We start from the raw sequence: 22945 nt of genomic DNA, 5'->3' as shown, positions 1-22945 counted from the left end.
ACCATACATGATTCATATAATTTAAGACAGATAAATTCACATATTCTCACAATTTGTATCAGACGTAATGCATCAACGAGTAAATTCCAAAATATTTAAATCAGGAAATTGTTGTATGACATTCTTCGAATACATGCGTCATATATCATTCAAGTCAAATAAATCCAAATATTTAGCTTCCGAACACAAGGAGAACATATTAATGAACATTTGTAGCCCATTGAGACCATATATTGTGCCTTCTTGAATCTTGATTTTTTTCGCTGAATCCGAATCTTGCTTTTCCTTCAGTTACTTAATGTTCTGTAACTGAACATGTCACTGTGGTTACTTTTGTTGAAATGATTACAAAGTTAATTCCCAGTCAGGAATAACAGGTTAAATTGGCTTTGTATTTCAAGCTCTCGAGATTAGTAATCTATTATATTCTCAACAATATTACAAAAATTGAACTTTGTGAAAGTACTAATGGCATAAACTGAACCTATTTAAAGGTCAATAAGTGCATCTCAAATGACTTTGTATTCTGTGTTGTTTTTCTATCCACAAGTAGACTGGTTGACTGGCTGTTAAGCAGTTAGGGATCCAATACATTTACTGAACATATCTGACCGACATTATACTGATATGGGCGACATTATACTGATATGGGCGACATTATGATATGGGCGACATTATACTGATCTGAGCCACATTGTACTGGTCTGGGAGGCATTCTAACTGCTGTAAATGATAATAGTATACACTTATGTTATGTCTACAGATGATAAGAATGAACGCTGTATTTCAAGAATATGTATATTATGCTCATAAATTAAAGATACTGATAACCGAATATAGATTATGATTTTAATAGTTGTTTTCATGTTTTTCGTATCTCATAGGCCTATGATATTCCGATGTACATGCATGAAATATTAACTTGCAAACATTGTGTAATTAGCGTATAAAATTACACAACAGCTAGTTTCATCACTTTCTGGCATAAGGATGACATTTTAGAAACATAAAAATATCTTAATTTGAATTTCTGTTTTCTTGCGAAATATATTAATAAGGATTTATGACAGATAGCAGGTTCATTTTATTCGATTGCATATAGAAAGCCAGCTCTAGTTGACTTTGAAGGTTAGTAAACATATCAACTATTCCTTCGGTTCGTTCTTAGAGAAAATAATTCCGTTGTTTGATGCAAACCCGATTATAGGATCTGGATTTCAAATCTGTATCCGTGATTGACATGTAAAATGTTTCGCATATTTCAAAAGGTGAATAACTTGTATCCCATTAATGACAATCAAATATCGAAGCTTTCTTACAAAATGCTAAATCAGTATGCCGTATACTGCAGAGGCGCCTTAATACTTTTTTTAAAAAAAAAATGATAGAAACTTTATTGGAATAACGCTGCTCCCATAGCTCTTGTGATAAATATTAGCAAAATTTCATCTGTAAATAATTTGTCTCCTTTAAATGTTCGATGTTGGTTGCAAATCCTAATCCCCAGATCTGAGTTCCAAAACATTATCCACTCAAAAGAAGACAAATGTCTCTGAAGATTCAACAATTGCTCGATCCGAACTGTTATTGAATGATCAGTGTCGTTATAAATACATTTTGATAAACATTAGAGTCTGAAAGAGTCTCTCTCTCTCTCTCTCTCTCTCTCTCTCTCTCTCTCTCTCTCTCTCTCTCCAGCCTCTTTTGGATCATCAACCGTAACTTGGTTGGCGCTCTCATTTCGCACTGGGTGGTACATCTATGGAGCTATTTTCCCTTCGGATAAATAAAAACGTAACCTAAATATTTGTCAGGTTTTTCTCTTTTGGGATCAAACAATATTTGCACCCTTGTTACGTCAGATATCGTCTCCTCGTAATTCAACAGAAACAAGGCCTATATGGGTCAGTTCTCAGCCGGACGACTTATACACAACTCAGTTACCATGACTATGTTGTCATTTACCTAGGAGCTTTTCAGCATTTCTAGTTCAACTATGACATAGATAGGCCTCCTAATAAATTAGTACGTCCTATTCTGGGCTATATCAATGACTAGCTTGACTAAATGTCGGTCGACAGGTGTTATAAATGCTTGCACCATCTATTCTCGGTTGAAAAGAATTGACAATTCAATTTCACAAATGAATTAATGAATGTTACGTCTTCTCTTAGCTATATTACGTGCTAACTAGCATTTCATTGATATAACATCTCCAGATATAAAAAAATAAATTCCTATCATACATGATTCATATAATTTAAGACAGATAAATTCACATATTCTCACAATTTGTATCAGACGTAATGCATCAAAGTTCTTGAATACATGATACAAACAAGTAAATTCCAACAAATTTAAATCAGGGAAATGTTGTATGACATTCTTCGAATACATGCGTCATATAGCATTCAAGTCAAATAAATACAAAAATTTAGCTTCCGAACACAAGGAATATTGACGTAAGAATACAAAATGTATACATTCGACAAATAATTACATACTTAGAAAATGACCATTTGTAGGCCATTGAGACCATATATTGTGCCTTCTTTTCTTGCTCTTTTTTCTCTGAATCGGAATCTTGCTCTTCCTTCAGTTCTTTAATGCTCTGTAACTGAACATGTCACAGTGGTTTCTTTTGTTAAACTGATTACAAAGTTAATTCCCAGTTAGGAATAACAGGTTAAATTGGCTTTGTAGTTTAAGTCCTCAATATTAGTAATCTGTTATATTGTCAACAATATTTCAGAAACTGAACTTTTTGAAATTAATAATGGTATAAACTGAACCTATTTAAAGGTCAATAAGCGCATCGCAAATGGCTTTGTATTCTGTGTTTATTCTTGTTTGTTTATTTTTGTTCGTCCACAAGTAGACTGGTTGACTGGCTGTTAAGCAGTTAAGGATCCAATACATATACAATGTTGGTCGTAAAACCTAATCCCCGGATCTGAGTTACAAAACAGGTATCCACTCAAAAGAAGTCACTTGTCTCTGACAATTCATAAATTGCTCGACCCGAACTGTTAATGAATGATCAGCGTCGTTATAAATAAATTTTGATAAACATTAGACTCTCTCTCTCTCTCTCTCACACACACACACACACACACACATACCCACACCCACATGCTCATATCTAGGTGTAGCGTATATATAAATAATGAATAGAAGAAAATATAAAGGATCGAAGATTTTTACATTACAGTTGGATCAGTACTTCCCCAGTGGCCTAGTGGTTAGAGCGTCCGCCTCGGTTGTGGGAGATTGCTGGTTCCATCCCCGGCCTAGTCTTACCAAAGACAGTTTAAAACAGCACTAACAGCTGCCTCGCCATGCGCTCAGCATTAAGAGGTTAGTGTTAAGAAAGGACGGCCTGCTGTCAGGAAAATGTGACTGGGTGAGAAATGATGCTACATGTCTGAAGCATGATGCCCCACTACTACATCATTATAAACTGCCACCCTGCAGACATCGTTGCGATATGACTGAAAAATTATTGAAGTTACGTCAAAAATCCATATCACACAGACACACGCACACACTGGGTTTGCTCAGAGAACACACTTCATGATATACTGGTATATACTGGTATACTTCCTATACGTACGAGTGTTAGCTCACGTAGCACATTTAGCATATAACACTTCACAATGAATGCACGTTAAGAAAGTACATTATAGAAAATCGTTCACTGTTAAATTGAAGTCATACGAATGCACTAGACGGTTACGTACCTTAACAACTTTAACAATTTGAAACCATTTTTTATAATCTTGCTTTAGAAGAAAACTCAGCCTAATTTATAATATCACATTCAGGAGTCTAGGCTGATATTAATAATTTCTGAATAATCTATTATTTATTAGTCTCTTTAAAAATATCTCTCTCTTTCTCTCTCTCTCTCTCTCTTTCTCTTATTGTGAAAGTTTAGAATCAAGCAAGTTGACACCACAAACATGTTAAACATCTTGCTTCAGTGTTCAGTTACAATAGGAAAGAAAGTCCGCACTTAAATAAAATCAGAGAACATATACAACGCATTTATGTTTTAATCCGATACAATCAATAAGGAATCAGTAGAATTAAAAGAGGAAAAATCCCGCAGGTTGCATTAGTTTCAATAATAAGAGAAATACTGAAAGCAATGTGTGCATTAAATGCAGAAATACGAAAAAAATAGAATGTTTAGCAAATGTACTTTCGATTATAAAAAGTAAAAGATGGTATCAGCCACTGTGACGTAAGATCGTATGATAAGAAACAAGCAATAAATCCACTGGTTGCAGCATCGTTTGCCGCTTTTGTTAAACCAGTGGAACATACTTTTCGCTCGTAAGGGGTGTGAATGTTTATTGAAGAACTGGATAAGTCTTAGTTACACGGAATCCTATGCTTGAGTGTCAAACAAACTATTGTAAATAAATTGAGGACTAATTTTCTCAGTCTGTATATCCTTTGTGTCTGACCAATTCTCTTTTTTTTAAATACTGTTTTATGTTCCTCTCTCTCTCTCTCTCTCTCTCTCTCATCTTTTATTGCTATCTCCATCGCTATGTCTTTACACATGTAAAACCATAAACAGGTCACATTCAGAAGTTTGGGTCTACGAACGACAATCCACGTGGATTAAAAATAAAATCTATAATTATTGTAAGACCAATGTGTTTTGGGTATAAGGGCACAGATGAAAATCGGCAACACTTTAAGAAATATGTTTTCTTAAGAAGAAGTGGATGTGTTTACTGAACGGGAATTTAGATTGATGGAATAGTAATATGCATTCGCTTTCTAGAATCTTCCAAGGTTTTACTGAGCATATACAAAAGTTTGGACCGCTCTGGTGCTCTCAGTAATTAGAGCGTCAGCCTTGGAAGCGGGAAGTCTCAGGATCGAACCCCGTATGAGTCATAACAAAACCTTTTAAAGTGGCCCTAGCTCCTGCTTAGCTTGGTGCTCAGCATGAAGAGGTTAGTGTTAGGACTGTCTACATTATTCTGACCTGAGCGACATTATACTGATCTGAGCCACATTGTACTGGTCTGGGAGGCATTCTAACTGCTGTAAATGATAATAGTATACACTTATGTTATGTCTACAGATGATAAGAATGAACGCTGTATTTCAAGAATATGTATATTATGCTTATAAATTAAAGATGCTGATAACCGAATATAGATTATGATTTTAATAGTTGTTTTCATGTTTTTCGTATCTCATAGGCCTATAATATTCTGATGTACTTGCATGAAATATTAACTTGCAAGCATTGTGTAATTAGCGTATAAAATTACACAACAGCTATTTTCATCACTTTCTGGCATAAGGATGACATTTTAGAAACATAAAAATATCTTAATTTGAATTTATGTTTTCTTGCGAAATATATTTATAAGGATTTATGACATATAGCAGGTTCATTTTATTCGATTGCATATGGTATCACGGTACCAATTGTTTTTCCATATACCTCAATGCTAATGTTCTGTGAAATAAATATACTTTCTGTCCTACTTGGGCATGCATGTCACACACTGCCATATAGAACAATGCTAGATTGTCAATTTGACAATGACATAACAAGGTACTCCATTGCATTTAAGAGAGATAACTCTACTGGAACTAGACAGGGGTAAGAGTTATCTAGTCACAACAAGCACATTTTCAGCCATGTGTACCATATTTTAAAAAAATCATAAAAAATACAAAATATGATCTAGATAGAAATTAACACAAACTCACATGTTGCCAAGAGGCTCAACATTTTTTTTAAGCCAAACAGAAAGTACAACTCTTACATAATGCACCAATCACAGCTAGTGTTGTTCTTTAATTCTGAATACAATGTTCCATACACCTTAAGCTCCGCCCACCTGGACTTGCGCAATTGGTACCGTTATACCATATAGAAAGCCAGCTCTACTAGACTTTAAAGGTTAGTAAACATATCAACTATTCCTTCTGTCCGTTCTTAGAGAAAATAATTTCATTGTTTGATACAAATCCGATCATAGTATCCGGATTTCAAATCTTTATCCATGATTGACGTGTAAAATGTTTCGCATATTTCAAAAGACTAATCACTTGTATTACTTTAATGACTATCAAACATCGAAGCTTTCTTACAAAATGCAAATCAGTATAGCGTATCATGCAGAGGCGCCTTAATAGTTTCTTTTAAAAATGATAGAAACTTTATTTGAATAACGCTGCTTCCATAGCTATTATGATAAATATTAGCCAAGTTTCATCTGTAAATAATTTGTCTGCTTTAAATGTTCGATGTTGGTCGTAAAACCTAATCCCCAGATCTGAGTTACAAAACATTATCCATTCAAAAGAGGTCACATGTCTCTGACAATTCATGAATTGCTCGACCCGAAATGTTTTTGAATGATGAGCGTCGTTATAAATAAATTTTGATAAACATTAGAGTCTCTCTCTCCGTCCCTCTCTCTCTCTCTCTCTCTCTGTCTCTCACAGACACACACACACACACACACACATACGCACACACAGACATACCCATACCCACACCCACATGCTCATATATAGGTGTAGCGTATGAATAATTAATAGAAGGAAATATGAAGCATCGAAGATTTTTACATCAAAGCTGGCTCAGTACTACCCCAGTGGCCTAGTAGCTAGAGCGTCCGCCTCGGATGTGGGAGATTGCTGGTTCCATCCCAGGCCTAGTCATACCAAAGACGTTTTAAAACAGCTAGGCGCTCAGCATTAAGAGGCTAGTGTTAATTAAGGACAGCCTGCTGTCAGGAAAATGTGACTGGGTGAGACATGATGCTACATGTCTGCGACATGATGCCCCACTGCTAGACATCGCTATAAACTGCCACCCTGCAGACATCGTTGCGATATGACTGAAAAATTGTTGACGTTACGTTAAAAATCCATATCACACACACACACACACACACACACACACACACACACGCACGCACACACACACAGGGTTAGCTCAGAGAACACACTTCATGATATACTAGCATATACTAGTATACTTCCTATACTTACGAGTCTTAGCTCACGTAGCACATTTAACATATAACACTTCACAAAGAATGCACGTTAAGTAAGTACATTATAGAAAATCGTTCACTGTTAAATTGAAGTCATACGTATGCATTAGACGGTTACGTACCTTATATGCATTACCTTTTAACAATTTTTACAATTTGAAACCATTTTGTATAATTTTGCTTTAGAAGAAAACTCAGCCTAAAGTATGCTATCACATTCAGGATCTAGCCTGATGTTAATAATTTCTGAATAATCTATTATTTATTAGTCTCTTTAAAAATCTCTCTCTCTCTCTCTCTCTCTCTCTCTCTCTCTCTCTTATTGTGAAAGATTAGAATCATGCAGGTAGACACCACAAACATGTTAAACATCTTGCTTCCGTCTTCAGTTACAATAGGAAAGAAAGTCCGCACTTAAATAAAATCAGAGAACGTAAACAACGCATTTATGTTGTAATCAGATACAATCAATAAGGAATCAGTAGAATTAAAAGAGGAAAAATCTCTCTGGTTGCAATAGTTTCAATAATAAGATAAATACTGAAAGCAAATTTCGCATTAAATGCAGAAATACGAAAGAAATAGAATGTTTAGCAAATGTACTTTCGATTAAATAAAGTAAAAAAGTAGTAGAAGCCACTATGACGTAAGATCATATGATAAGAAACAGGCAATAAATCCACTGGTTGCAGCATCGTTTGCCGCTTTTGTCAAACCAGTGGAACATACTTTTCGCTCGTAAGTGGTGTGAATGTTGATTGAAGAATTGGATAAGTCTTAGTTATACGGAATACAATGCTTGAGTGTCAAACAAAGTATTGTGAATAAATTGAGGACTAAATTTCTCAGTCTGTATATCCTTTGTGTCTGACCAATTCTCTTTTTTAAAATACTGATTTATGTTCCTCTCTCTCTCTCTCTCTCTCTCTCATTTTTTATTGCTATCTCCATCGTTATGTCTTTACACACGCGCACATGTAAAACCATAAACAGGTTACATTCAGAAGTTTGGGTCTACGAACGACAATTCACGTGGATTAAAAATAAAATCTATAATTATTATAAGACCAATGTATTTTGGGTATAAGGGCACATATGAAAATAGGCAATACTTTAAGAAATATGTTATCTTGAGAAGAGGTGGAAGTGTTTACTGAACGGGAATTAACTTGATGGAATAGTAATTCGTATTCGCTTTATAGTATCTTCCAAGGCTTTACTGAGCTTATACAAACGTTTGGACCGCTCCGGTGCTCTATGTAGTTAGAGCGTCGGCCTTGGAAGTGGGAGGTCTCAGGTTCGAACCCCATATGAGTCATACCAAAAACTTTTAAAATGGTACTAGCAGCTGCTAAGCTTTGCGCTCAGCATGAAGAGGTTACTGTTAGGACTGGTCGGCCAGGTATCAATGATAAGGTGTCTGGGTGGGACGTGATGCTACATATCTGTGGCACCATGCTCCATAGTCAGACTTCACTATAAACTGCCACCCTGCAGACATCGATGCGATATGACTGAAACATTGTTGAAGTTACGTTAAAAATCCATATCACACACACACACACACACACACACACACACACACAGAGTTGTACCTAATTTCAATGGCTTCAAGTGGCACACCGTGAGAAACGAAAAAAATAATGTTTGAGTCATACTTTTTTTAACCCTGTTACCCAGAAGAAGTAAAACAAAACCCTACCAGTTACGCATTAGTAAATACACAAAAATTTCTAATGAGAGAGAGAGAGAGAGAGAGAGAGAGAGAGAGGATTGCATGCACTGGTTTCATATTTAGATTACATGCTGGGCACAAGTACTTTTTTTTAAATCACATTCATTTATTTAGATACTTTCCAGGTTTTAGCAATTTCCACCTATAAAACTGATCTGCCCAGGGTTCTTCATCCACCATTAATACTGGCCGCCATGCATAGCCTATCATGTGCTAAAAAATGGCGTTAAACCCCACAACAACAACAACAAACTGATCTGAGCAAAGATCTGACAAATGGCATAAAGAATGAATTAAATTTGGACATATAGTGCGTCATCTAGTGAAATCTGAGCTGCGACGGTAATGGTAAGCTTGAAATGAATTAATCTGTTGCAATAAATTACATTGTAGAACATTTTAATACCTATTTTACCCTGTCAGCACTAGAGCGGTTCCGACTGATTGATTCAGTTACACTGGATGTTTACAACGGTTTGCAAGTCAGTATATGGGGCACACCCATATGGACATAGAACACAATTAATTTTACCATATGTTCTCTGCATTTGTTTCTCAGTACTGACCTTTCCACTGTGTGACAATCAATACAAATCATATGTTAATCTAAAATACCTTCAATTCGTGGATACTGAACTGGAAGTATTAATTGCGACCCGATTCCATATTGTAAAGGAAACGGTGGCAAGTCAAAATATGGTTAGCCAAAATAATGTCCGGGTCTTAAAGGTAAAACAGTTTCCATGTATTATTGATCTAGTTCCCGTAATACCTGTTTCACTTCTTCAAAGTAAAACTTCCATAGGCGCACTAAATCAAACATGGCATGGCATCATGAGAAAATCTTGTATTTTCGCATGCGAAGATATAAGGATACACTTTGCACATGGAAATATAAGAATGAAGTAATATGAAGAATATTTCACCAATGATGTTCTCTAGTGTAATTATACAATGAAGTACTTTTATTTGATTGCTTTTGCTTCTTTTAATAATATTATCCAAACACTATACATGCTAGATGTCGAATGAAAATCAGCCAACTATAATACATTATAAACTAGCATGCATACAACTCTATGCATGTAAGTAGACAAAATAATTTACATGGCGAACGTTTCCATTTATGTACCGCCTCAGATGCGGGAGGTCGTGAGTTCGATCCCCGGCCGAGTCATACCAAAGACTTTCAAAAATGGTACTAACATCTGCCTCGCTTGGCGCTCAGCATTAAGTGGTTAGTGTTAGGACTGGTCGGCCTGGTGTCAGGATAATGTGACTGGGTGGGACATCATGCTACGTGTCTGCGGCATGATGCCCCAGTGCTAGACATCACTATAAACTGCCACAATGCAGACATCGTAGCGATATGACTGAAAAAATGTTAAAGTTACGTTAAAAATCCAAATCACATCTCATCACATCCATTTATGTAATGTTACCATTTAAATTTTCGAGCCTCTAACCCTTTGACAGCGAGGGGAACTTGGAAAACACTACATTTTCAAACCCATTACAGAACAACACCCAACGAGAGAGTAAACACGTCAGTAAAAAGGTTTATCAAACGAGATCCAAATAAATAAAGAAATATAAAATAGGATTATAACGTAACGTGTTTTCGCTTGATTGTTTCCTTCGGCAACTGAAAAAATAGACAACAATCCATAGCAATCGTGACCTTTGACTTAATCTGAAACCCAACTGGCCCAGAACTTGTATGCACAAAATTGATATTCCACCAGGCTTTCCGTAAGCAATCCTGCACTTGTGACACTGTTGCTATTATTAACTAGAAACACTTTTCCAAAGCTCGAGTGTAAAACAATATTATTCCATGGCTAAATATCTAAAGTTGTAAATGCATCCTATAAACAATGGGCAATAAATTACTCCTCCTTCTGGTTTTCTAGTTGACCAAGATATTAAATTACAAGTATGCTTAAGCTTTACAAATCAAGTGTTATTACACACCACATATATTAAATATGTTCATGATTTTTGATTGAACTTCCTTGTTGTGCGTTTTTAAACGTCAAACAATACGATGCACAGCACACTTACCGGCCTCGGATATAGTGAGAGGATGCACAGGTAAGAATTTGTAGTTAACAAAAGATACGAGTCCTACATATGTACTGTATAGAGGTAATGTACTATGGAGGTATTTGAACATTTAGAAGATGGACGGGGAGAAAGGAATAGTATATTGTGCAAATTATTCCACTGGACATAAGAGATTATATTTCCAAGACAGATTTGATCCTCATATGTTACCGTGTCAGTTTCGGACAAATGATATTGAAGTATGTATGAGACATAGATTCTGGTACATATTGATTACAGTCAGTATAAATCAGTACTGGAAACGGAAAACTGTTTTACGCAAGACTTGCCTTTTTATCTTTAGCAAAACGCTACAAAGACTTGGGTGTACTGAATATGAATTAATGAGACAGACAGACAGACAGACAGAGAGTGAGAGAGAGAGAGAAAAAAAAAGGTTGATATACATTAAGCTTAAAAGAAAATGCATGATAATGAATAAGATGAATACCACCTTGTATATTTTGTTACACACACACTTACCTTGTATATTTTGTTACACACACACTTACCTATCACACGTACCATCTGACGGCATTAATATCAGAGTAAAGGTTTCTTTGTTATAACTTCAGGAGAATGTCAAATGTTTAGTCAGATGATATATCTAAATATTAAAGATGTTTATACCATACTTTTCGATATAGTATTAAAGATGTTTATACTATACTTTTCGATTAAGTAAGTCTATATTACGAAATGTATAGTCAACAGATGGCTTTCTCTTAATTACGATTGTAATTTCTATTTTGTGACATGGACCGTAGCATACGGTACTAAATAACTTCCCTGTTGTAGGCTGTAATACAAGTACAGGCATGAAAACTGTTGACATCGGAAATAGCAACCTTTATCGAGCTATAAATATTACATGGCGTAATTTGCCCGCTAGGCACTGAGTCATCTGCCATATTGTTTTCTTACAAATATGATAAAACGTTCAGTAAACCTTATTGTTCCTTTCATCTTTATCTAAGTGAAAACTTGTGTGTGTTGTCCAAGAGGGACTTTTAAATGATGATTACGAAACACTGTTATTATAGAAATCGGACTAACGGTTCCTGTCTCCGTTTGACCATGCAAAGAGAAGATAATAATAATAATAATAATAATAATATTATTATTATTATTATTATTATTATTATTATTATTGTTGTTGTTGTTGTTGTTGCTGCTGCTGTTGTTGTTGTTATTATTATTATTATTATTATTATTATTATTAAATTTTACAATAATGACAAGATATGAAGATGTTTTACCCGAAATAAATAATTTCATTGCTTCTTTAAACACTGGAGGTTGATTGTATATACAATAAAAACACAACAAAAACATGTTTGTCAATACTGTTTCTTCAGATCTCAAGTAATAACAATTCTAATACGAGAAGTTAACATACATACATACATACATACATACATATATATATATATATATATATATATATATATATATATATATATATATATATATATATATATATATATATATATATAGTTAGATAGTTATAACACTCTACTTGGATACTTAACTATTTTGTATAGAGGACTAGAACATTCCTGTGTCAGGCCAAAATAATATTCATCACAATCAATTGACTATCTTATCATGTGTAAATTTTTTTGTGGTTTTAATGCATGCTTAACAGACGGAGAAATGATGGAATAAAATATGTGTTGCTTTTGATTTAATGACGTGCTAAGCCTTACTGCAAATTAAACCTGTTACAATCTTTCAGATCTGACGACAGTATTATATCTATCACATCTGGCACACAAGGCGATTACATTGCTTCCAGCGCTATGACTGATGAGCTCGACGACTTCGCATGCAACTCGGGCTGGGATGTAAAAACTGAGGACAGAAATACTGAATTCAGTGCTATTCAAGACAAATTTACCTCCCTTGAGGAAGTGCGGGCCGCCATTGAAGCGGAAGGCCTAGAATCATGCAGACTGATTTTCGGTTTACATTATCTTTATATCTTCATTTCTGAACATACATTTTCGAACATACCTATGTGCTTTCCTTCCTAATGGATAGTCCATCTGTCTCTATGTGTCCGTATGCCTCACTCTACTTTAATACGGTCGAGTACTACCCCTTTTTCCTTTTGTGTACAAGGCGCTGTTTTACAGGAAAGATGTGAAAGTAAGAATTCCGGTTCTAATTTTCACATAACTATGATGCTGAGAGTCAGTGCTAGGAATTTTAGTATGTGACTAAACAATAAAGGACGCCCATCATGTATGTGCTCTCAAAGTAGCCTGAAGGTATTCACATAGTTTCCCAGGACATCACACCTGAACATTTCGAAAGCAGCCATTTACTCTAGGAGATGTGTCATCAACTTGTACACATTCTCATACTTAAAAACACTCATTTTGCAGTAGTGATCGAAAACTAAGCCATCTTTTTATCCTGCAGACCAGGACACAAGACTAATTATGATATTTAACATTATAATTAATTATCTGTTATATTATTCAAAGTTACAAAACCTACAGTACATTTGAAGAATATTTGGGCGAGATGCATCACCTACAGTATTGGTTCTTTAACCAAAGGAAAGCAACTAGTATGTCAGCGCCTTGTTTGAAATCGTTTGCATTACTAACACTGACAGCTAAGAGATTCGCAACACGAACTAACGAGTTATTCAGCTGAAAATATTAATGTAGTACATACAGTAGATACTGATGTAATAAATTCATTGCATGCTAGTTTACATTGGTGTACGTGATGTTATGATAGTCTTAAAAAATTTAAACCTTTCGCCCATTGCTCAGTATAAATCGACTTCGTGCTGTGCAAACTATGTGTACACGAAGGAAACTGTCTGGTAAATAATAATATAAATGAAAGAAAACTAACCGATCCAAATAAAGAAAGTGTGGCATGTTGTTTAAATATTTGTTCATATTTAAAAAATACATTTTCCATTGTATCGCCTTTTTACTATGGTGTGAACTATGGACACACTATGTTTAATATACAAAGTTAGTAATATTATTGAAGTGTATAGAGATTTCAATTTGAATTTTAGGCCTGAAAATTATAAAAACAATTTTTACTCTCAAAACCACACTCAACAAAAATTATGACATGTGATCAGTCAATCAAATGACAATTAAACTCAAGACTGGCATAATCGCACCCTCTTGTATTTCAATCTGCTGAGAAGATTTTGTATTCCTTCGTATCTATTTATACATATGAATGTATTCCTTCGTATATATTTATACAAATTTATTCCTTCGTATGTATTTATACATAGAAATTTATTCTTTCGTATATATTTATACATATAAATTTATTCCTTCGTATATATTTATACATATAAATTTATTCCTTCGTATATATTTATGCATATAAATGTATTTCTTTGTATGTATTTATACATATAAATAATACACTGTTCAGTGTTGATATGCTCAAATACGAACTGCATTATCAATTGTAACTAAAACATTAAAGTAAGATCTGCCTTTCTTCTAATTTGCATGACAATTATGACTTGATCCAAAACAAAACAAAAAACATAATTAAGCCTCATTAACTTTTCTTAGAACAAAAGGTACAGGAGTGCGCATGCTAATAACTTTATAGTCTCCTGTTTTGGTGATGTTAGCTAATTGTTGTGATTACATATGGACTGGTTCGTGCAGGCAAGGCATGGGTACCGTTTACGCGCGGACCTGGATTCGAATTTCCGTAGATTACGAACTAAAATTTATCTAACTTGTATAACACATATATATAATTTTCAGTCTTTGTGTATATGTGGTAGTAAGCAGTTCATACATGCATTTCGCTTTATATCTTCACAGGAATTGATTACACGATAAGCAATCGGAGTCAGGGAACTAAAACATTTGGCGGGAAGAGCTTGCATGATCTTGAAAGTTTGAACCCTTACCAAGAGGTCGGTGCAAAATATAACATGTCATTGTCTTTAGATGTGGCCCAAATTTGGGATAATATACGCATATTCTTTTTCGACCGATTTTATATTTACATTTGTAAAACTGTATAGACTGAAAGTGATCTTTTATCTCATATTTGTTTTGTATGTTCTGAAAAATACCTTTCACGAGACCAATACATATTGTCTAATAAAACGACAATGAGATGTTTAACAACTTCATAATGTACATCATAACACTTTTTGGCCCCAGGGGACATGTGATCTAGGGCATTTTCACTTTATTGCAACACAACGTTTTGGCGTAGATGCCATCCAATATTAAGCCAATGGTACAGTTGGGACAAATCAATTGAGGAGCATGAGATAGGAGGTAAGATGATCATGACTATTGCAGAATAAAAAAAACAAAACACTAATATGTCCCAGAGCCCATGCACAGAGAAGAAAACGGGACACCACAACTGCATAGCACCATGTCCTCTCAGAACCGATGTCATAGCATAGAAAGTAAATAGGAACATCACAATTGCATGTCATAACGTCGTTACGGCCCTAGAGTACCATGGCATAGAAAGTTCAATGGAACATAACAACTGCATACCATAACGCCTCCACAGTCATAGAGGTCATGGGAAATGGGTTAAATGGGATATCACCATTGCATGCCACAACATCTTTATTGTCTCAGAGACTAAAGCATAAGGTGCCAAATTTAACACCGTCAATGCGTTTGATGATAGACGTACATTCAAAGATAATTTACGGTAATTAGCATGAAATTAATTTTATTCTTTGATAACCCACAAGGGCCGAGATATAGGGATGCAGAATATATTAAAATAATTCGCTACGGTGCAACATGTATGCAATGAAGAGAGCAAGGTATGGCACTCTCCACATGAAGTTATAGCAAGAATGCACGTTATATATTATATAGTGAATACTGGGGTTTTAGACAACTGAGCAATTATCCAGAGGTAATGTGGAGAGAGGGAGGTGTGGATTTGGCGGAAAAACGGTTGTGTGGCGAGTCATCAAAATTGAACTACCTAAAGCGCTTTCACTCTGACATCAAAACCCTTTCAAAAACGTGTGTGGTTTGCAATGACGTATCATTGTCTCTCCACTAGTTTAGTTTTAACATTTAGAGTAGTTTCCCCAATGTAATATGTCTATATTGCACACAATTCGATTATATTTATGTTCCAAAGTAACTGAAAGCTTTAACGATATTGCAGTCGAAGAAATGAACATTTTGTTTTATTCGTAAATAAACGATCTCATTTATCTTTGTTAATAAAGAAATGTAGTGACAATATTGTAAAGCATCTTTCTTATTCTTATCTTATATTCTGTATCCCTGTGGCAAATGTCGACAATGTTTGTAAAATGTGTAATAAATAAAATAAAAACAAATTGCTTCCTCTGCACGAAATGGTATATAATTGAAATTTATTTCTATCTCAACCTTAAAAGACTGTATCATAAATTTCAAATAATATTAGTTATTAGCAATATTAATTTTAAGCGTTAAGTGTCTCAATTTTCTTCCTTTAATATTTAATGGCAACAAATTTTAGATTTGTATAGATATATTGCATATTTGTTTTTGGAGAAGTCCCCAAACTTTCTATGTCATTCATTTAAGTCACAACATTGTCTTTTATTTGTCAACCGTTAGGTGATCTGCATTTTGGGAGAAGTTTTAGAACCTTTGAATCGTGATGCTGATGGAACCATACCAGCATTTGGCTTTGGAGACAGCATTACGCTGGGCAATGGCGTATTCAAACTTAAACCAGAAGAGGTAATTATTCAATCTTGTTGATTGAAACAACAGTTGGGATGACAACTAAAACAAAACAAAAGACAAACAGAAGATAAAGAAAACAAACAAACAAAGGCGTAAAAGTTGAAACGTTATAATCGTACAGAAAGTTTTAATATATACAAAAGTTTTTGAATTAAAAAGTCTCAATCCGTGTATATTCTGTGCCACTGGGATAGTGCACAGTGCGTAGGCATACCACCGTTTTAAAATGCCCATATGATATCGATTCTGACAAGTCAAAAAATGTGAGACTTAAGACGTTGTTGGAGAAAATATCCTTATACACTCATCTTGTCAAAACGTTTTTGTAACTATCATAACAGATCCAGAGACTTTTTTATTGTTTGCACCCTGTGACATAAAACTTGGGAAACAAGTTCCCAAACAAATGGATCTAAAGCATGGTCTAAAAAGTCTAAAATATATGCGCGTACACACACACACACACATCCACAACTGACACATTTTGACACAAAGAAGAAATAAAAAGCAAATGGAAATTTATAAACGAATGAAAGACGACAAACGTTACTGGCTGAAGGCCATTGGCTCCATAGATGGTTGTCGTAATTGAGAGGATATCGAAATGTCCTAAATAAGAAGGTCATCTCAAAACAGATTAACAAAAGTGAACCAGTTCAACAAATCTTGATTGCCTTTTTCACAGCTGATACGTCCCTTTGTATAACATGACTTTATTTCTGGTTGTTTTGTTCCTTTATTTTAATTTATTCTTTTTTGTTATCATTGATAGATATTGTCTTTGTGCCAGTACACACATATGCATTATTCTACACATATCACTCGTGTGCTTGTCTTTGTGTATATATTTCACTGTTGCTTGCATTATTTATCTATCTGTCTATCTATCTATCTATCTATATATATATATATATATATATATATATATATATATATATATATATATATATATATATATATACTGCAAACAACCGGATCTAAGATTATGATGCAGGTCGAATTATTATTTTCAGGGCGAATGCAGAGGTTTCATGGACGTGCTGGAGGCATATGAGAAAATAACGCCAAAGGTGCATCTCTGTGGACCGACTAATTTTGCCCCTTTAATTGATAAAGCTGTTGAAATTGTAAAAAATTCCGGTAATATGGTAAGTCATTCCTATCCATACTCTCTCTTCGCATCACAGATCAGCTTTCGTTTTCTGTCTGTATATCTTATTTTTTGGACCAAACAATCAATCAATTTATTGATTAATCAAGCTGAAAATTGCATAGTGAGATTATATAAACCGTTCTTTATTCAGCAGTAAAATAGTTTAAATTATTATTATTATTATTATTATTATTATTATTATTATCCAGTACCACATTCTGGTGATTGTTGCCGATGGTCAAGTTAGTAAGGTAGAAGAGACGAGAAAGTCCATCGAGAAAGCTTCACACTACCCACTGTCCATCATCATGATTGGGGTTGGGGACGGCCCGTGGGACACGATGGACGAATTTGATGACCAATTACCACAAAGGAGATTTGACAACTTTCAATTTGTCAATTTTTACGAGATAATGTCAAAATACAAGAATCCCCAGGCAGCATTCGCTCTAAATGCACTCATGGAAATACCTGACCAGTATAAAGCTATCAAGAATTTGAGATTGCTGAACAAGTAAAATATCCTACATGTACATTTTTCGAAACACTCTGTGATAATTTATCATTAGTGGCCACCATGGAAACAGTATGTACTCTGAACCTTCTGTTAATGACGAGATAATATTGTGTAACGACAGGCAGTTCCTGTGTGGATTTGGTTGTACGGATTCCTTCCAGAAATTAAACTACAATATGTGAGATATGATTTAAAACTGGAATTTTGTTTTGTAAATACTCAAAATTCGACATTATTTCGTTGCTTGTAGAATTTCATAAATTAGAAACATGAGAAAATGTTTTTCTATGCAATGAGTGTGGCCTTGGTAGCATCACTGGCATCAATAGAAACTCTCAGTGGAGACGTATCGTTTCGAATCGTTGCTAAAATTACCTTGAGACAGAATGTTGCATTTCGTTAACAGTGTTAAGAAAGATGTCTTTTTATTATATAATTCTAGAGAAAATGGCCCAAGTGTCGATAGACACAGGGGCGTGTTATTTGTGATAAATCATGTCATTTTATGATTCCCGTGTAGAATGTTTTTTCTCTCGATTTTCTTGACATCCTATAATAAGAATCGTTTCTTCGTGTGGCATTGTTGTTCTTCATATAGCACGATCATGACGGTGTGCGCGTTACGTGACGACTTTAGGTTGAGTTCTTAGAGCCATGGAGCTACAATGGCATTTGTTCAATTGTAAAACAAATTAAATTCTGTTCTTGTTTGTTAAATAATATAAATAAACAATTATAAAACTTGTTTTCCCCGAATATGACGCTTTGTGAAACAGAAAACATATCACATTGACTTTCGCATCGAATTCGTCAGTGAAAGAGTTTTGCAGGTTCGTAAAACACCATATTCATATTGCCTGGCGAGCAAAAGCTGGTACTTATTTATTTGATAAATTCAATATTGTTTCATTACTCATTTCAAATTCGGTTTATCCCATATTTATTTTAATGGAAATTGCTTTGAGAGAAAGAGGAAAATGTATTTCGACTATTCTGGTTTAGATGCTGCACCATTTAAAATTTTCCGCGTAAAAAGTTAGTCCCAGACACGAGTAAAATTAATAATACAATCAGTAATATCACAAAGTATATTTTTGACAAAATATATACTTCAAAGAGCAGCACTCCATCCAAATTAATGCAAAATTTCATACAGATAATATAATTTTTCAAAACACTGTATCACCCATGGAAATTCCTTTGTCGTGTCACACAGTTCTCTCCGAGTTAAATTAGACGTGCCATATTCATCGACATCATTAAAAATGTTAACAGTATTTCCACCCAAAGTGTGTCAATTCCACTAGATAGATATTCATGTGAAATTATTAGTACTGTTTGCAGAACTGGTATTTAATTTGGACTAAATATGTTGCTGGGTATAGTACTTCCAGATTTCATGTATTTGTTACTGGATATTCTTTCAACTGTGGGACCGGCATTTGTTGACTTTTTTAAATAGATGTGAGTTTATTTACACATACTGTTTACCATTTAGACTGCGTTTGTAACAGGGATGCGTGCATGTTACGTGTTTGGACCCCAATCAAGTGCTGCTGCGCTATTGCGATGGCTAGCAAAATAAGTTTGAGCTGTGAAAGACGATGTCAAATGGAACTCAAAGGTTCAAATACAAAACAACGTGTCAAAAATATCTCATTCCGTATCAGACGAAAACGTTTCATTTCAATCGGTATCTAGATCATCATTTTTTAAGAACGTTAACTTAGCTTGTAATAATACATTATTCAGATTGTGTGGAACAAGATAAGAGCTAAATTTCAATTTAAAAAAAAAAGAATGCCGTCCTGAATATCTGTGCAATAATAATAATAATAATAATAATAATAATAATAATCATAATAATGATAAGAAGAAGAAGAAATCATAATCATAAGCTTAAAAATAAAAAAAAATATATAGTAGTCTGTGAAGTATTTTTATGCATTATGGGTAGTATCCCTGAAAAGCTAATGAAGGTGAGTGAATACTTCAAAGTGATGTAAAGAGCTAATAAAGGTGAGTGAATACTTCAAAGTGATGCAAAAAGCTAATGAAGGTGAGTGAATACTTCAAAGTGATGTAAATAGCAAATGAAGGTGAGTGAATACTTCAAAGTGATGTAAAGAGCTAATGAAGGTGAGTGAATACTTTAAAGTGATGCAACGAGCTAATGAAGGTCAGTGAATACTTCACATTGTTGTAATTAGCAAATGAAGGTGAGTGAATAATTCAAAGTGATATAAAGAGCTAATGACGGTCAGTGAATACTTCAAAGTGATGTACAGAGCTAATGAAGGTTAGTGAATACTTCAAAGTGATGTAAAGAGCTCATGAATGTGAGTAAATATTTCAAAGTGATATAACGAGCAAATGAAGTTGGGTGAATACTTCCAAGTGGTGTAAATAGCAAATGAAGGTGAGTGAATAATTTAAAGTGATTTAACGAGCTAATGAAGGTAAGTGAATACTTTAAAGTGATGTAAACAGCTAATGAAGGTGAGTGAATACTTCAAAGTGATGCAAAGAAATAATGAAGGTGAGTGAATACTTCAAATTGATGTAAATAGCAAATGAAGGTGAGTGAATACTTCAAAGTGATATAAAGAGCAAATGAAGGTGGGTGAATACTTCAAAGTGATGTAAAGAGCTAATGAAGGTCAGTGAATACTTCAAAGTGATGTAAAGAGTTCATGAATGTGAGTAAATATTTCAAAGTGATATAACGAGCAAATGAAGGTGGGTGAATACTTCAAAGTGATGTAAATAGCAAATGAAGGTGAGTGAATAATTTAAAGTGATGTAACGAGCTAATGAAGGTCAGTGAATACTTTAAAGTGATGTAAAGAGCTAATCAAGGTGAGTGAATACTTCAAAGTGATGCAAAGAAATAATGAAGGTGAGCGAATACTTCAAAGTGATGTAAAGAGTTCATGAATGTGAGTAAATATTTCAAAGTGATATAACGAGCAAATGAAGGTGGGTGAATACTTCAAAGTGATGTAAATAGCACATGAAAGTGAGTGAATAATTTAAAGTGATGTAACGAGCTAATGAAGGTCAGTGAATACTTTAAAGTGATGTAAAGAGCTAATCAAGGTGAGTGAATACTTCAAAGTGATGCAAAGAAATAATGAAGGTGAGTGAATACTTCAAATTGATGTAAATATCAAATGAAGGTGAGTGAATACTTCAAAGTGATATAAAGAGATAATGACGGTCAAAGAATACTTCAAAGTGATGTGAAGAGATAATGAATGTGAGTGAATATTTCAAAGTGATATAAAGTGCAAATGAAGGTGGGTTAATACTTCAAAGTGATGTAAAGAGCAAAAGAAGGTCAGTGAATACTTCAAAGTGATGCAAAGGGCTAGTGAAGATGAGTGACTACTTAAAAGTGATGCAAAGAGCAAACGAAGGTGAATGAAAACTTCAAAGTGATGTAAAGAGCTAATGACGGTCAGTGAATACTTCAAAGTGATGTAAAGAGCTAATGAAGGTCAGTGAATAATTCAAAGTGGTGTAAAGAGCTAATGAAGGTGAGTGAATACTTCAAAGTGATGTAAAGAGCTAATGAAGGTGAGTGAATACTTCAAATTGATGTAAATAGCAAATGAAGGTGAGTGAATACTTCAAAGTGATATAAAGAGATAATGACGGTCAAAGAATACTTCAAAGTGATGTGAAGAGATAATGAATGTGAGTGAATATTTCAAAGTGATATAAAGTGCAAATGAAGGTGGGTTAATACTTCAAAGTGATGTAAAGAGCAAATGAAGGTGAGTGAATACTTCAAAGTGATGCAAAGAGCTAATGAAGATGAGTGACTACTTCAAAGTGATGTAAAGAGCAAACGAAGGTGAATGAAAACTTCAAAGTGATGTAATTAGCAAATGAAGGTGAGTGAATACTTCAAAGTGATATAAAGAGCTAATGACGGTCAGTGAATACTTCAAAGTGATGTAGAGAGCAAATGAAGGTGAGTGAATAATTCAAAGTGATATAGAGAGCAAATGAAGGTGAGTTAATACTTCAAACTGATGTAAAGAGCTAATGACGGTCAGTGAATACTTCAAAGTGATGTAAAGAGCTCATGAAGGTGAGTGAATACTTCAAAGTGATATAAAGAGCTAATGAATGTGAGTGAATATTTAAAAGTGATATAAAGAGCAAATGAAGGTGGGTTAATACTTCAAAGTGATGTAAAGAGCAAATGAAGCTGAGTGAATACTTCAAAGTGATGCAAAGAGCTAATGAAGATGAGTGACTACTTCAAAGTGTTGTAAAGAGCAAACGAAGGTGAATGAAAACCTCAAAGTGATGTAAAGAGCTAATGACGGTCAGTGAATACTTCAAAGTGATATAAAGAGCTAATGAAGGTGAATGAATACTTCAAAGTGATGTAAAGAGCAAACGAAGGTGAATGAAAACCTCAAAGTGATATAAAGAGCTAATGACGGTCAGTGAATACTTCAAAGTGATATAAAGAGCTAATGAAGGTGAGTGAATACTTCAAAGTGATGTAAAGAGCTAATGAAGGTCAGTGAATACTTCAAAGTGATGTAAAGAGCTAAGGAAGGTCAGTCAATACTTCAAAGTGATGTAAAGAGCTAATAAAGGTGAGTGAATACTTCAAAGTGATATAAAGAG

The 22945-nt window shown here is 34.3% G+C and overlaps 1 protein-coding gene and 1 long non-coding RNA gene across 4 annotated transcripts in view; one reads left to right on the top strand and one right to left on the bottom strand.

Moving 5' to 3' along the window:
• The window catches only part of LOC149783430 (uncharacterized), a 33313-nt gene extending 23862 nt beyond the window's left edge, over positions 1-9451 (bottom strand). The window contains exon 1 of the long non-coding RNA XR_016413601.1: positions 9394-9451. This is a non-coding gene — a long non-coding RNA (uncharacterized LOC149783430). The remainder of the gene's footprint in view (positions 1-9393) is intronic.
• Positions 9012-18804, top strand: LOC149783429 (uncharacterized). Of its 3 annotated transcripts, none has more exons than XM_089931656.1 (6): positions 9012-9126; positions 12623-12849; positions 14715-14809; positions 16494-16619; positions 17639-17773; positions 17988-18804. In XM_089931656.1, exons 2-6 carry the CDS (start codon positions 12687-12689, stop codon positions 18294-18296), a joined length of 828 nt encoding a protein of 275 aa, XP_089787782.1. In that variant the 5' UTR covers positions 9012-9126; positions 12623-12686; the 3' UTR covers positions 18297-18804. The 3 variants fall into 3 exon arrangements, with proteins under 3 accessions (XP_089787782.1, XP_089787780.1, XP_089787781.1); XM_089931654.1 differs by lacking the exon at positions 9012-9126 and adding an exon at positions 10789-10872; XM_089931655.1 differs by lacking the exon at positions 9012-9126 and adding an exon at positions 11059-11084.
• The last annotated feature ends 4141 nt before the right edge of the window (positions 18805-22945 follow it).

This window comes from Sinohyriopsis cumingii, chromosome 14, assembly GCF_028554795.1.
Source record: "Sinohyriopsis cumingii isolate HCF-2022 chromosome 14, ASM2855479v2, whole genome shotgun sequence".
NCBI lineage: Eukaryota > Metazoa > Mollusca > Bivalvia > Unionida > Unionidae > Sinohyriopsis > Sinohyriopsis cumingii.
This window is presented reverse-complemented; position numbering and strand designations above follow the sequence as displayed.